This window comes from Zeus faber (genome assembly GCF_960531495.2).
Source record: "Zeus faber genome assembly, chromosome: 9".
Taxonomy (NCBI): Eukaryota; Metazoa; Chordata; class Actinopteri; order Zeiformes; family Zeidae; genus Zeus; species Zeus faber.
The window spans coordinates 19815042-19832541 of NC_137197.1; the positions used below are offsets into that span (position 1 = coordinate 19815042).

General features: G+C 45.5%; 1 protein-coding gene across 1 annotated transcript in view; it reads left to right on the top strand.

The window, feature by feature from the left end:
* Positions 1-9608: 9608 nt before the first annotated feature.
* The window catches only part of esamb (endothelial cell adhesion molecule b), a gene marked incomplete at its 5' end in the record, with an annotated part of 59002 nt that continues 51110 nt past the window's right edge, over positions 9609-17500 (top strand). The window contains one exon of the mRNA XM_080006684.1: positions 9609-9663. Within this exon, the coding sequence (XP_079862810.1) occupies positions 9609-9663 (55 nt within the window). The remainder of the gene's footprint in view (positions 9664-17500) is intronic.

Consider the following 17500-nt stretch of genomic DNA (forward strand, 5'->3'; position numbering starts at 1 on the left):
GGGGGTGGGGGGGGGGGGACGGGGGACCGGAGGCTAAATCAAAGTCAGCACAAAGGATCAGAAATGTAGAAACGAGCCGGTTAAACCACCGGTCGAAGCCCGTGTCCTTGCGCGTGGCCGTGCCTCGACGCTGCGTTCGGTCCACTGGCACCACCCGTGCGCGCACACCCTCAGCAGCACAAACCGGCTCCAATCTGCAGGAGTCTGCGCTTTAAAGAGACAGGAGCGGCATCCGCCCACCGAGAGTGGGTGAGGCGGGCGTCGTGAGGGAGGTGGCAGTGCGTGAGGTGGGAGAGGCGTGCGAGGCGGATGAGGTGAATAAGGGGGGGGGGGGGGGGGGGGGTGCTGTGATGGACGTGGATGAGTGAGGTCTGGTGGGGCTGGGTGAGCTGAGTAAGGTGGGTGGGTGAGTCATGGGTGTGGTGGGTGAGGGTGAGGGTGGTTTGGTGGGGTTGGGTGAGTTGAGTAAGGTGGGTGGGTTGGTGGTGGGTGTGATGAGTGAGGTTTGGTGGGGTGGGGTGAGGCTGGGTGAGGTGTGTAAGGTGGGTGGGTCGTGGTTGTGATGGGTGAGGTTTGGGGCGGTTGGGTGAGGCTGGGAGGGGTGAGTAAGGTTCTCAATGTGATGGGTGTGATGGGTGTGATGGGTGAGGTGAGTAAGGTGGGTTTGTGGGTCCTGGGTGTGATGGGCGGGGATGAGTGAGGTTTGGTGAGGTTGGGTGAGTCATCGGTGTGGTGGGTGAGGATGAGGGCTGTTTGGTGGGGTTGGGTGAGGCTGGGTGGGTGGGTCGTGGGTGTGATGGGTGAGGATGGGTGAGGTTTGGCGCAGTTGGGTGAGGCTGGGAGAGGTGAGTAAGGTTCTCAATGTGATGGGTGTGATGGGTGTGATGGGTGAGGTGAGTAAGGCGGGTTTGTGGGTTGTGGGTGCAATGGGTGTGGATGAGTGGGGTTTGGTGAGGTTGGGTGAGGTAGGTGAGGTGGTAGAGGTGAGTAAGGTGGGTGGGTTTGATGGGTGCGGTGGGTCAGGCGGGTGTCGCAGGTGAGGTTGGTTGAAGTTGGGTGAGATTGGGTGAGATTAGGTGAGATTGGGTGAGATTGGGTGAGATTGGGCGAAGCTGGGTGATATGTCAGAGCGTCGTTGAGGTTTGGGGGAAGTGGGTGAGATTGGGCGAGGTTGGTTGAGGCCGGGTAAGGGTGGGCGTCGTGGGTGAGGGTGGCTGAGGCTCGGTGAGGCGGGAGAGTCGGGCGGGGGAGATGGGTGAGGCGGGCGGGGGCCCGGACGATAATTAAACAGATACGGAAGCCTTGCAGCAACATTTAATTAACGTTCCGCGCGAGCGCAACCTTCTTTTCTCTTATTTCATTACGGGCTGTTTTCACGGGTGCTCGTCGTCTCCTGCCCTGACGCGAGGGCCCGCGTCGACTCCTTTTTGACTCCTTCGCCGCCATCCATTATTCGGGGATTTCAGAGTGAAAAGACCGGAGATCATTTCGATGTCGCGCGATCTGAAGGCTCTCCCGTGTGACAAGGCTTTCCTCCCCATCTCACAGCAAACTCCCACAAGCCGTGGATCCGTACAGTACACTGCCACTCACATTAACCCCTGAGTAAACAATACCCGCAGCGTCCGTGGAGGCCGACGACCGTTCTCCTCTCTCCACCCTCCGTTGACTTCCCTCTCCTTTCACAAGAGTCTCAAATTCTGCATCTGCCGAAAAATAAATCAATCAATCAATCAGTCAAAGATAAGACTTATGGGGTGTTTTTCGAGGTCTGTAGTCGAGACGGTTAAATCAAATAAATCAACCAAACAAAGCCGGTGAGAATCGACTTCATTATCGAGGTAAAGTAAAATAATCGCCCCTTTATTACATTTTTGAAATGGCTTTGTTTTTGTGTTTTTCCACTATACACTTCGACGGCACCGATTCCAAAGAAGCGAGCGACGAAGGCGGCGGCGGCGGCGGCGCGGGCGTAGAGGGGATCGGTGTCGGTGATGGATCTTCAAACCCTCCGCAACGAGTCGATGGTAACCGCTAAACTTGGATCCAGAGGCATCCGTGAGGCGCGGCGCTACCGGAAACTGCCGCTGCTCATCGAATGCAGCGCATGCCTGTTTTTTTTGTGGGGTTTTTTTTTGTCATGATTTTCATCGAGTTCGCATCTCATCTGGCGGTTGCCGGATCCTCATACCTCTTCGCGTCCGGTTTGGAGAACCGCACCGGGGAAGGACTGTGAAGGTGCAACGGTCAACCGGTGCCCCCGTTGGTCGCCCATTGTGAGACGTGAGGCAGATGTTGTCCCGCAACCCGCTCCTCCCCCTCGTTGGTCCGCAATCTGCTCCCGGCGTGGAGCCTCCGTGGCCTGGGTTCGCTCTGGGGCAGGGAAACTGCTCCCTGGGGGATGAAGGCTCCACCCTACCATCCCGACCCCACCAGAACCCCTCCCCGACTCTTTAAAATGTTTTATCGGCGCCCGTGGCTCCTGCCCTCTCGCTGCATTGTCCCCTTGTCAGACCTGGAGAAACCCCGACATGATGGAGAGTTGCCGGGGACGGCCGGGCGTCTGCCGCACCTTTTGTCTGCCGTGAATGGGGCTGGAAAATTGGCAATGGGGGGGGGGGGGCCCAGATGCCTGTCCCGAGGCGTGAAACAAAGAGAGGGGCCACAATGGCTTAATTCTCGGCTCTAATGGAAGCGTGCTCCTTATTAAAGGCGTGACCAAGCAATGCGGCCGAAACACAAGAGGTATGAGTCACCACGGAGGAGTCGAGTGGGCGTCGCCTCGACGCGCTACCGCCCCATTCGCCAAGTTCACCGTAAATATCCTCGGCAGGTTACCACGCTCCACGCAGTTCACATGTCGCGCACGGTTCCCTTGCGAGTGTGTTTTTTAAATGTGTTGGGGTTTGACACTGCAAGGGTGTTCGGCTGAGAGGGTGCGACCCGTGGACAGAGCGGTGCCAGGGAGGTGGTGTTGACAGACAGGCAGCCGGTCTCAGGGCTCGGGGCGGTATGGATTGAATCCGACCTCGCGAACGCCTCGATATTGATAACCTGAACATGCGTCAGGTGTTTTCATAAGATATTTACGCTCTCGAAACAATCGTGAGGAATACTGATATTATATGACGAGTAAGCAGGTCGGGGGCGTTGACCGGAACAGCCTGGACGGCCCGAACGGCCTGGAAAACGTTCGTTTTTTTTAAGTCGGCCCGTCCCTCTCTCCGTCCGTCCCTCTGTCCGCCTGCCTGTCCGTGTGCGACGGCGTGGAAAGGTCCAGATGGAGGGACGGGGTCGGCCTGTCTGACCGCGGTGAAGAATGTGCCATTCAGCTGTCGCCCTTCGGCCCTCCCCCCGCCCCCTCCGGCTCCGGCTTCACGCGTTGCCGCTCGCCGTACGGATGGGTTTGGGAAAGCGCGAACTCGACACCGCGTCACCCCAAATAAAAACCCCAAATAGGATAAAGCCCACAGCCCCCAGGAGGGAAAACCCTTCTTAAAGCACTTCCGCGGCAAACGAGCCCCGTGAGACGTTTCTCAGTGGCGTCCGCGATGGCTTTCCGTCTCATATCTCTTGCCTGTATATCTATAATTACTGCATCCATATGCTGCTTCTCTATGAACAAGGGAGTTTGCTCCTGCTTCCGACCGAAGACGCAGAGGCACCGGGCCAACGGGCAGAGCACGGGCCGCGCCGATACATCAATACAACGTGGACGTCTTGATATAGGGACCGGATGCCGCCGTCTGGGACTCTGGGCTGTCGTGATACGGCTGAACGTCGTGTCGGAGGCCCGCGCGAGCCTTCCCCCCCTCCCAGTGTGCGGCGTCACGTCTCACCCCCCCCCCCCCGTCCTGCTTTCATTACGTTTCCACTCCACCCGAAAAAAAGAGGATTCTCGCCCGCCGATGGCGACCTTGTGTGACCTTGTCCGTGAGTTCCATTACATTAGCCTTGTGGGAGCCCTGCTGTGTGCACTGTACGCCCACCATAACTACACCTATCTATCTACTTATCAAATAGTGTGCGCTGCATGTGTGTGCGTGTGTGTGTGTGTGTGTGTGTGTGTGTGTGTGCGCGCGCGCGCGTGTTTTCCTGTGTGAGAGAACAAGCCCGCGCCCGCAAGACCTTCAGGTAGCCCAGAGGACTCCAGGGTTTATTTATAGACGTGTTATCACCGCGGAGCGCGGCCGGCAGCAGGTCATTTACATCGGCTGCGCTGGAGTGCTAAGGTAAGCACCTCGATATCTGGCTTTCGGCCCAGACTTTTTCCCCCTTATTTCGGAAAAAACCTTGGCGGCGCGCTCCTGGCAACGCACGGCGCGTCCTTCTCCAAAGGTGTCCGCGTCAGATCGGCCCAAATTTGGGATGTAATCAGAGGCGCGCGGAGAAAACCGGATGACTGAAGGTATAATGAACCCCCCCACCGGGCCTTTTCAATACATACACTTTTATAGACACATCATTAACTGAGTCGCCGCTCCGCTCAAGGCGATCCGCTTCCACAGGTTTGTTGATGTTTGCAGAAATGAAACAAACTGCGTCTAAATTGTCTCCCCGGAAAAAAAAAAGAAGGAATAAAAGAAGATTGCTGGGTGAGATGTAATTACTACTTGTGTTCGAGGGCCCATTGGACTTGTCTGAAGTATTACATCAAAAGCATGCAAATCCTCCCCTACCCTCCTTAGCACTTTTTTTTTTTTTTTTTTGTGTTGGAAGACCTTATGTCATTTTGTTCCCGCTCCTAAATCAACGGTAATCCGCTGCGGGGTTTTTTGCGAGCGCGTTATGGGGGCAACTTGGGAGACTTTCTCTTGTATTTCCACGCGCGCTTCCGTCAGCTCCCATGCGATCACGAGGGGCCCACTTATAATAAGCATGCGCGCCTCGCCCTAACGGTTGCACCAGAGAGGCAATTAGCACTGATATCTTTTTTATCACTCTGATGTTTTTCCACTAATTATCACTCTGGAGTTGTCATAGCGATGGGCCCCGGCGTGGAGGTTCATTTCAGGTGCTCGGAGCTCCCTCTGGTGGCCACTCTGCGCGATTGCAGGATTTGAAACGAAGATTTGCTTCCATTTTTTTGCCCCCCCCCCCCCCCCCCCCCCCCCATTGATATGCGCCCCCCCCCCCACACACACACACATATATTTTATTGATATTATTGATATTTGACTTTGCATGTTGCTTTGTGCTTTACACCTCAGCTTCTTCCTTTCTAATAATTTGATGCTTTCATTTTGTCCTAATTGTGGAGTTGTTGTGATTGTTGTATAAAAACACATTTATATGTTATATAAATACTTGTAAACATACAAATCTCATTTAAAAAAAAAAAAAAAGAAAAGAAAGATATTTAGTCCCCAGAGTCACCTGTCTTTGGCAAAAGTGACTTTTGAAAAAGATCATGTCAACAAAGCCTGTTGAAACGAAGCCTCTTATCAATAAATAAGCTTTTCTTTTCCATAAACCATCCACGCAGCTGACTTTGGGGAGGTGCTGTCTCCCCCCGGTCTCTTACGGGACTATTTTGAGTTTACATATCTTTTTCGGCAAGCGTTCCCCGTCCCAAAAATAAAAGCGCTGTCTGTCATATCATTTTATTTCTGAAGGAACACTGAAGGATGTCTTTTCTCCGCCCGTCAACTGGATTGCAACAACCTCCGACATACTGTGGTGATGGAGGAAAAAAAAGGTCCAACTGGCTCTACTCCTTTTTCCTTTCAGTCATATTTAGTCAGATATGTGAAACCTCCGCTCTCTCACACTGATAGTCCAAATGGCCACGTTGATGTTTGTTTTTTCCCCCCAGTAGATACTCTTTATCCGCGATCATGGTAAAATGTGATAACGGCGTAACTTGACCCCTCAGTAACTATATAGTAGTAAATGAATCACACTTAGGTCTAAGACTCTGCTTCTTGAATTGGTAGGTGCGTATGAATATCGAATCACGCGTGCAGTAGTTTTCCGAGACAGAGGTTTTCAGACGGATTGTGCACTTCTCTCGGAGAGGAGGCCAAAATGAGTACCTCAATATGTTAACAGCAGATTGTCTCTCAGACGGGAACCGCTAGATGGCACAAAACGACAGCAAACGTACTACAGCGAGAACCGTGCGCGTTGGACGGGGACAGCTTCAGCATGTGGCCCAAGCCCGTCACTAGGAAATGCGTTGGTTTTGGAGATGGTGTAAAGCCCGCCGTGCCAGGAAGGTTGATGCCATTCGCACAGGGGAAGCCATTCATGCTCCCAGGGCTTGGGGCACCAAGGCCAGGAGCGTACTTCACACCCCGCAGATGAGATAGCAGCGCCTGCACGCTCTGCTACTCGAACAAAGGACTAGTTCAGGAAAGGGTTTGGGGAGTTTGGGTTCAGTTTCAAAACGCCCACAATTTTCCATGTAATCCATCGCCCGGAGATCTGAGTTGTTGAGCTGGGACAGCAGCATATGCATGGACGACCTCCATGACTTCAGATGAAGCTCATTATGTCTCTATTCAGCTCACTACTCATACAGTAATAATAATAATTAAAAAAAATAATAATAATAATAATAATAATAATTGTAACCTCAATAATATCAGATAACCAACAAAAAAATGTATAAATTGCCAATTATGCATAGTAATGAATGCATGCTGCGTTCATTAGAAACTCAGAAAATTTTACTCGTTTTGGACGTAATGCCCATGTAAAGACAGCACAAGCTGATGCTACCTTCAATGAGAACTTGAAAATTTGTAATTGGTGTCGAGAATGGACTCTGTGTATTACCGCCTGCAGCTATATTTATTATAATAATAATAATAATTATTATTATCATTATTATTACCATCTTCCTTACCATGCCACTCAAGGTTTCTTACGGGTTCAGGGATGTCACAAAATCATCCTTGGAATATGAGCCTTTAAGCCATCTGGGACTGGAATACTGGGACTGGAATAAAGGGTTGTACACATATGATAACTTGATTGAAAAGGCTATTTCTAATCAAAATGTACATAACGTGTATTCGTTTTGGTGTTTTCTTTCCAAATGCAATGTCCTACAATTCCCCAAATTGTTGTTCTACTATTCTAATACCGCTGAATTCACTATAACCACGTTGTGTCTGAATGGTGCCTCTCTCCAGAACAAAAGTAATCAATAATTTATACAAAGTTGATGTGTGATTGTAGTAATATACCATGTACTTCAGCATAGGTGGATATCGGCAATGCTTGCTGATATGAATATGCGTGCTTCCTCCTGAAATACGTTTTTAAGGTTGATTTATGTTTGTCTTTCATTTTGAGACAAGACTTAGATTGGGAGAATTGTTGAACTAATGGTTGCATAGACACGTTTAGTAATTGAAATAAATCCCAAATATGACTACAACATTGTGCAAAGGACAGAAAGACTCCCAACATGAGGAGCCACATAAATAAACGAAGGAGACTGGAGTCATGTATTCACCCTATTGAACCAGGAAAACACGCAGGGTTTTTTATTTTGGCTGCGATGACACATTAAGGTGAAATCGAGTTCAGCGGCGTGACCTGCTTGTTGTTAGAGCAGACTGAAATGCGCAGAAAAGGTAATATCATGTCACAAATCCATTCCGTTCCATTACTGAAACAATACCTGGCTCCACACACATTAATATTTCACCTCACATCCCATTTATGAGCTGGGGCACGATCTCAGACGAACATCACAATGTAAGCCCCTGTTGTTTTACCTGTAACACTGAATTCTCTGCTCCAAGTCTTGAATTGGACTTTGATATATCTATAATGTAGAGCACGATAATTGAGTTGGCAATATTTCTGTGTGACAGTATGAAAAGAAATAAATAAAATAACAGAGCATTTTTAGGACTGTTTTGTAATTTATTCTAGCTAATTGGAGATGGCCTAAATAACAGGCAAAATGCAGCCACTGTGTTTGATCTGGATATCAAATGCATCTCACAGTGGAAAAAGTAAGAAAACATCTTCATAAGATGAACTGGTTATGGTTTTACTCTCCTATGTTAGCCAACAGCCATACACATTATACATTATTTTACTGACGTCATTAAGTCATGAGGCATATGGCCAAATAGACAAATCTTGGAATTTTAATTTTTACATCACATTTTAACACAAATTGCACTCTTTTTAAGTATTTTTTCTCTCAAAATGGTATATTGTAATACCAATGCCAAAATAAGAGTCTTGTGAATGCCTTTGTATAGATAGATACGAAAAACAGACAGACAGACAGACAGATAGACAGACAGATAGATAGATAGATAGATAGATAGATAGATAGATAGACAGACAGACAGACAGACAGATAGATAGACAGACAGACAGACAGATAGATAGATAGATAGATAGATAGATAGATAGATAGATAGATAGATAGATAGATAGATAGATAGATAGATAGATAGATAGATAGATAGACTGATAGATAGATAGATAGATAGATAGATAGATAGATAGATAGATAGATAGATAGATAGATAGATAGATAGATAGATAGATAGATAGATAGATAGATAGATAGATAGATAGATAGATAGACAAGGTTTGTTTAATCTGAATCTAATTAGCAGAGGAAGGAGCATATTAACCATGTCACCTTGTCATTGGCCGCTCACTGCCATCTACACTGAGAACAAGTCCTGAAAAACAACCTAGAAACATGAATTATCCCAAATCCTAAGTATTTTTTTGCTGTACTTTGGAAGCCCTGAAAAAAGGCCAAAACATGTTTGCTTCTAAATTCTCTATTGTTTTCTTTGCAAATTAAAAAAAAAAATCTACAGAAGTTGTGAAAGGCAAGCAAACGATTGAATTGCCTCCAAATTATATGTTGTTGTTTGTTTTTTTGTTTTTTTTTTGTATCTTGGAAGCCTTGAAAGGCAAGCAAAAATAAAATGCATCCAACATTTTATTTTTGATTGCTTGAGTTGTTTCGAAATCCCCCCCCCCCCCCCCAAAAAAAAAACAAAAAAAAACAACCCAAAAAACCTCCATTGCAGCTCCATTCAAGAAGCACGTTCAAGCTTTGCTTTAAATCAGCAAAAAATATATATATTATTATTATTATTATTATTATTATTATTATTAATAATAATAACAATAATAATAATGATAATAATAATAACAATAATAATAACAATAATAATAATACAAAATAAAAAAACAAACTAGAAATCAGGTCGCTCTGAGTGTGCAATTCCCCGTCCTTGCCGCCCGGGGCGCTGCGGAGCTCCTACAGGTGACCGTACGATCCTCGGGCTCCGTGCGGCGGTTAATCCCAACTCAACATGGCAGCAAAGTAGCGCGGGGCTCGGGTGCCAAAGGGGAGTGCGAGCGCAGACCCCTCAAAATGCTGTTCACTGCGACGCGAACGCTCACATTTTAGCCGGACCCCCGGCCGCCGCGCCATGTCAACTCCCGGGCGCACGCACGGCGGGGGCGGGGGGGCGAGGGAGCGCGAATCTCCACCTTTCCCCTCCGCCCCCCGGACGCCGCCCCCCGCTGCCCGCGCGAGGCGAGAGAACCGCCGCGTTGCGACCGGAGGAAGCCGCCGGAGAAGGAGCGCCGCCGGTGGATGTTGTGCCATGGAGGTGAAGACCACACTCCGCACGGTGTTGACTCTGGTGTGGATCCTCCAAGGTAAAGATCACTCGGGGGGGGGGGGTGTTCTTAACCGGGGGTCCGCGGACCCGCTCCGGGGGGGGGGATTGATAGTTGATTGATTGATAGCTGAACAAGACAAGACGTTGGCACCGGTAGAGGATGTTTTTGGGTTGTTTTTTTTTCTCCCGAAACATAGTTTTAAACTGTGTTTGCAGAACGATTTCAAATGAAGTTAAACGCGGGACAAACGGACGCGTTGTAACGGAGACGTTGTATAAAATCCGTACTTTGCCGAGACTTGAAACTTGTGACGGATGCTAATAAGATGAGATGGGATACTACGACACTTTATCACTTTGCTGGGGAGGAATTGAGCTGAGAGTTCGACAGAAGTTGACGGACATTTTAATGATCAAAAAAATAAAAATAAAAATCAACCATCGCGCTGACATCGCCATACCGCATTTAGAAATGGGGCTCCCTTTGAGATCATGGCATTTAGAGGAATACCAACACTAAATACTCGCCCATCTAAAAATTGGCCACTTGGGTCAAGTTTGGGTGAATTGAATGTCGCGGATGTGTCCCATTTCTTAAATAGCAGGCACACTTCCTCCCTGTGTTCGTCTGCCAGGCGTTGGAAACAAATAATTGAGAGCGAGCTGGCGTTGGTGCCGCACACTAAGCAGCAGCTCATTGGCTTTACCACAGAAGACCCATATAGATCACTGATCTTCAGGAACAAGCAGTCCGTGATGCTCTCTGCTGCCTTCCCCGCCTTCCGTATTGATTATTTAGGATCTGGTCACCTGAACTTTTCTGCCATGTTGCCATCTCCCCACATCAGTGGGCCGTTTCCCACGTGTTTCATTCTGTTTCAAATGTTTTAACATCTGCATGCAATTAGATGTGACGTGAATTAGTGATGGGATTGGGCGATATGGCCAAATAGACAAATCAAGTGATTTTCGACGTGGACAGATAGAAGTACATAGGACAAACATAGGACAGTTTTGTTAATGCCTTGGTATAGATAGATAGATAGACAGACAGAGAGACGGACAGACACACACACACACAGAAAGACAGACACACACACAGACAGACAGACACACACACAGACAGACAGCTATTTCGATGGACAGATACTTTATTCTTCCCTGGAGGGAAATTGCAGTTTACCTTTACAGGTGGTCTTTTGGTGATGTTCCTGAGCATCCTTGTTCATTTATTAATAAATAATAATAATAATAATAATAATAATAATAATAATAATAATAATAATAATAATAATAGCTTTATTTATATAGCACCTTTAAAAACACAGATTACAAAGTGCTTTGACGGATAAAATAATAGAGTGTTCAGATCAGGAATTTAAAAGGCAAGGGAACATTAATAAACAGGAATTAAATTCATTGATCAAATTGTAGAAGCGGATAAAGAGACAAAAATTAAATAAATAAAAAGATACAATATGATGATAAGAAATATAAATAAAAGGAAAAAACAAGTAAACAAGTAAGTAAAAGATAAAACAGATAAAGAAGAAGGCGACACCCCATTAAAGCAGATCGATTAAGAACATGTTTTGAGAAGTGATTTAAAAGAAGTGGCCGACTCTGCCGTAACTCCTCAGGGAGGTCGTTCCAAAGCCGAGGGGCCCTGACAGAAGGTCACCTTTAGTTTTGAGTCTAGACTTTGGAAGAGCCAGGAGGGCCCCGCCCGCCTGAGGATCTAAGGCTGCGCACTGGCTCATATGGGGGTCAACCTATCTGTTATGGAGCTCGGAGCCAGACCCAGCCGGGCTTTGAAAGTGATCCGTAAAATCTTAAAAATCCATTCTGAAGCGAACAGGGAGCCGACGGAGAGAAGCCTGGATCTGGGCGACGTGACGTCGTCTGAACTAGTTGGAGGCGGGAGAGTGACTTTTTTGGATGATGCCAGAAAGGAGGGCGTTACAGTCTAGTGTGGTCGAGAGAAAATGAGGGCGTGGATGACTTTTGGCTGTGTGATGGTGTTGGTTTGATTCTTTTTTTTTTAAATTTGTTGTTCAAAGTTGAGGTCAGAGTCAAACAGTGCTCCCAAGTTTCTGGGCAACAGACTTCACGTTTGCGGACAGAGCGCCAAGGCCACTCTCAGTTTGACTGGTGGATTTTGGGGGACTGAACAAAATGATTTCTGATTTTGAATTATTGAGCTGAAAAAACTGCTGTGCCGTACGGCAGGTCCGCTGTTTGGGTCACCGGGTCTCAGAGGAAGGTCCATCCGTGTGTCGCCCGCGTCGCGATGAAAAGAGACGTGGCGTCTGCGGATAATTTGGCCGGGAGGCAGCACCTAGATTAAAAATAACGGAGCAGCGTTCCCGCTCCAAGCGCACGGACGTGAGGCGGAGGCGCAGAGCTTCCTTCCCTCTGATTGGCCGCAGGACCCGACCCGTCACAGCAGCCCGAAGTAGTGATGATACAAGTCGAAACAGTACCTTTGGAAAACGCCCGAAAATTTGGAATTGACTCTGGGGAAACGGTGTGGCTTCCAGTGTGAATTATTAAACCCCTTCAGTCAACCCTGGAGCTATAGCTCTTGTCTGGGCATGAACCGGTCTCGAAGGTGGAGAAACGATGTGAAACAGTGTCATTGTCAGGTCATTGTTGATATGTTGTAAAGACGTATCCTCCCGCGGTCGAGACAAGATGGTTTGAAGTCGCTTCCACGGGAAATTTGGAGGAAACCTCACACAACAGAGTCAGAATCAGAATGAGAACCTGTTTAATGGGGCAAAGTACATTTTCATGTTCAAGGAATTTGTCTTGGTGACAGTTTGTGCGTTGTAGACAATAGCAAAAAAAACATTGTATTAATTCTTAACCCTGTATATTAAAACAAGAAATCTTAATATAAACAGAATATAAATAATGTGCCCTATGCACTAAATAAAGATAAATTACACTAAAGGTGTGGCAGGGGCTGTGTGACAGTAAGGATGCATTTATTGACCGTGTATGAATATAAATAAGAATATAAAATGTAATAATAGCTGAATTAAATAATAGCCAATGTTAATATTAACAAAATAATACATTCGTTTTTCTTATTGTACGCATACTGGTAATATAATTGTTGTTGGAATGTTTTGGTTTCTAATAATACACTCAACCCATCAGCATTGTAATTTGCAGTCACAGCGGTGAACAAGCACAATATTGAGTGGGTTTTTTTTTTTGTTTTTTTTGCTCTGTTTTGTTGAGCTAATTACACACATGGAAAACCGAGAGGAGAATTTCGGCTCCTAATCTGACTGGCTGCTCAGGTCAAGAGGGGGGTGGGGGGGGTTGTAATCCGTTGATTTGCTTTGCGGCCGCGGCCAGGAGAGGATAAGGTCCACACACACTCACTAGTGAGCTCCATCCACTGATGAGATTAAAACGTGACCAGTTGGTGACAAAGACATGACTTTGTTCCCACTGTTTATCTGGGATTAAGGTGAACGTTGTGCTGTGTGCGCGCGTGCGTGTGTGTGTGTGTGTGTGGTGTGTGTGTGTGGGTGTGAGTGCGTTTGTTCTTTTCGCTTTCAGACTGTCTGCTACGGTGGTATTCAAACTGTGGGGTCCTCTCCCCTAGTGGGTCGTAGAGGATTTGCATTGCATTTTCATTATTACTATTATTATTATTATTATTATTATTATTATTGTTATTATTATTATTATTATTATTATTATTATTATTATTAGGGGTGGAGCCCGTAGGCTGGCTGTTAGGATTCGGCAGCCCTATTGTTGTAGCTCGGGCAAAAATTCTCAGAATTTTAAAGCCTAAAACTACCTGAAACACCAACTTCGGCATAACACACGAACACGGGTTACGTCCTGTTTGAACGGCGCTGTCACAAACACCTCGTGGTGGAAGTTTCATCCAAATCGGTCCACATACGGAGCAGAAATTAGCGAAAAACCGACCAAATGAAGATCGATATTACAGAGATGAGCCGGAATATGTCCAACCTGGCTAAAACTCAAAAAAAAAAAAGATCTGGAAGACCCACTTTGGCATAAGCTACGGCCACGGTTGAAGTGTTGTTTCAACCGTTATGTCACGAGGATCTCATGGTTTCAAATTTCATCCAAATCGATCCGCATACGGAGCAGATATTAGTGAAAAACTATTTCCACAGACAACACGGTGAGTTATAACAATGAGAAGTTCTGGTTCACAGGCAAACATGGACGGTTGTTCAAAAGACAGGAGGGTTGTGCTGTGTAGACCGCATAGTGGTTGCTCCTCAAGACGGGCAAACCAACCACCCAACACGACTAAACTGGACCAGTGTACTGCTGCCTGCAGCTATATTTATCATTATTATTATTATTATTATTATATTATTATTATTATTCATTAGCTGTGCACCTTTCTGCCAATCAATAAAAGCCACAAATGACTGTGACCGCGCTACCTGATTTACTCTAAACACACGTACATTAGTTTGCATAGGACATGTTTTTTATTTGTACTTTGTGCAAAAGTAAGTTTGAATACCACCCGTGTAGCACATTATCGTGCAGGTGATCATCATATGCTGTGTGCAAATCAGACAGAGGAGAGTGGAGACCCTTTTAGCGCCATAGGAGAGGGAGAGAGAGAGAGAGAGAGAGAGGGAGAAAAAAATTGTAATAATGACCCTAATCATCTTTAATAACACAGTGGTGCACTGGTACCTCTGTGGTGCTCAGTGGGAGAAACACGGGGCACTTTGAATCACTAAATCTTTAACTAGTAAGCCTGCATTAACAAGCCGTACACTTTTAGTAATTAAAAAGCTAAGTACCAGACGTGTGTTTTTTTTATTTTATTTTCTTTCCGATTAAACTTTATCAGTCTCAGGAAATGCGCGTGCAACCGCCCGCGGTGTTCCTGCCTCCTAACCGGCAGTTTATCACCGAGACGCGAGGTTGTGACCTTGCATTCATTTTAAAGTGCCGACGGTCGACGGACGCGCTCTTGGAAGAATGTGAACTGCGCGACCTGGTGCTGAACGGCTGCAGCATTTTCAACTTTTCTTTCTTTTTTTTTTTTTTTTTAATTTGAGTTTAGTCTTTGAATCAATCTTCAAACAAACTTTTTTTTGGGATCTCCTCGTCTCCTTTTGAAGGTATGACTGAGGACCAGATAAATAAATACTGAGGCCTCGTCCACACGTGTCTGAAAACACTTTATTTTTCTCCCCTCCATTTATGAAAAAATCCCTCCATCCACGCGAAGAACGAAAAAAATTATTTCAAACGCTGTCATGAGTGCGCCGGGCCAGTAGGGGGGGGGCGCTTGTTGCGCTTGTTGCGCCACTTCATGATAATATTCTGAATGTATGCAGGGGAGCGTTTCCCAAACTTTAAATGGAGACACAGAGAACAACACAACGGGCGTCGGCCGCCTCCGTGACGCAGGGCGAGGTCCCGACGCCGCCGTTTTGAGGAAGCTCTGTTTTACTCCCTCCACACGGACACACGGAAAAGAGTTTTGAAAGCTCTCCACCTATGAAGGCCCTCTTCCAAAAATGTTTGTTTCCGGTCCCTAAAACGCGGTCTTCGCGTGGACGGGAGGCCGAGGCGCAGAGAAAATACTATGTTTTAAAAAATGATGAGGGAAATGTAAGTATTTCAAAAATAATTCTGCTGTGTGTTATTCTTTTTTTCTTTTTTTAAGTATACGGTACATAGACTGTAGGCTGCGCCGTGCGATCGCTGTGCGTTTCTCCTAACAAAACCAATAAAAACAGTGTGTTTTTATTGCTAATGTATTTATTTGATTTTTATTTTCCGGGGTTTACTTATTGAACGAAACAGAACAAAAGCTCTGTGCGGTGTCCCCCACAAGCACGGCTCCGTGCTTGTGGGGGACACCGCAACCAAAGTCGGAACAAACTTTTAAATGAGGCCGTGTAGATATAATATGAGTGAAGATTCAGCAACTGGATTGCTTGTTTCCTTCAGAAACACATTTTGGTGGACTGATGAGGTGAAATCAGCGCATCGTTTACGTACTTCATACAACAGGCTCACAGAACTGGGGCGAACAGTTCCGGGGTGGGCGTGGTGTGCAGCAGCCTTTTCATTTAAAGCAACACACACGGAGGAAAAAAACAAAACCCCGTCCTGCGACGCTTTAGTTTTGAGGCATGTTAGAATGGCTAGAATGCATCATCCCAGTTGGTATTTTCAAAGCAAAAAACTTCGAAAACAAATGTTTTGGGGACCTCAGAGACCTTTATTAACCTGTTGAATAAGGAGATCGTAATTAAACTCTTAAACTATTTTGCTCCACGGTGCTTTACAGAGCCGGGATGAAAGGAAAAAAGTGACAAAGTCAAAAATAGAAAAGAAAGCAAAACAGAAACATGTACAAGGTGCCTACAGAGGGTGATATTGTGCATTTTAAAGACGTAAAACTGGAGGAGCGGCTTCGTAACTCAGGTACACAAGAGAATAGAAATGTGTTTTAGGCAGCTTTTTGAAGGATGATTGCTCCAGAGTTGTTGGGCTGCAATTGAGACCTGAAATAACCTGCCTATCAACCCTGTCAAATGATTCTTCAATTTGAATATGGTCCCCATATTTGGGTGATGCTCTTGGCAGAGTGAGAATCTTGTCAGTTTTTGGTGACGTCTACCTGTCTGTTTTCCTTGTCTTATTGTTCTTCATTCCTGCAAAACAAACCTCTAGTTTTCTTTTAGCTCGCGGGGGAAACAGGAGAGTGCAACAGATGAGGCAGTAAAAAAAAAAATGAGACGATTAAAAAAAAAAAGTCTCTTTTCTGATGCTTGTTTCTTTTGAAGCCTAATATAAAGAAGCAGCGCCCTCCAAGTATACACCTATTGTTATTGTATCTTTTAAATATTGGTTTATTGTATATTTCACTTTTCCCCCAGATATTGACACTTTTTCAATTTTATATTTGTATTCTATTGTTTGTTATTATTTATGCCTATATCTATCTATCTATCTATCTGTCTATCTGTCTATCTATCTATCTATCTATCTGTCTATCTATCTATCTATCTATCTATCTATCTGTCTATCTATCCGTCTGTCTGTCTGTCTGTCTGTCTGTCTGTCTGTCTGTCTGTCTGTCTGTCTATCTATCTCAACATATTTACCAGTGACATAGCTCAATATGTTGTATTTCCTTCATTCGAGGCATTAATTACCTTACTTTTGTTAATTACCTTACTTTTGTTAATCACCTTACTTTTACATTTCACATTTATTATTTTGACGTTTGACTCGTACGCTTTTTATGAGCTTAATCCAGGAATTAGTGCCCGAGCACCGACACATTTTGGCATTCCCGGTAGTGGAGAGAAGTGCAGTTGGGGAGATTGAGTTTTTTTGGTTGTCTTGATAGTTCAGTAGACATGCACAAAAATACATTCATCAAGATAAGATACAATAACGCTTTGATTAATTCCCCGGAGGGAAATCCTGGCGTTACAGCAGCAAAAAAAAACAGTGCAGTCGAGAAAGAGACACAAATTAAAGTGAGATAGGGATAGAGATGGAAATAACACATATGCATGTACGCTATCCATCCTATGGCAAGCCCTTTTAACATTATTCGGGGGGGCACACTGGTCACTTGTGTTTTAGTTACTAGTTGCTTTTCCAATGGTTACCAGATATATTTTAGTTTTACTTGTACTTATTTATTAGTAACTAGTGCCTTATCTTGCTGTTATGAGTAACATTTTGAATTGAACTATCAACAAGATGTTTTGACGAGTAATCTCTCATGACAGATGACATGACATGTTTTCTCTCATAGTAACGGAGAAAAGGCACTAGTACCTAATTAATAAGTACTGGACTAGTACTAATAATAGTGA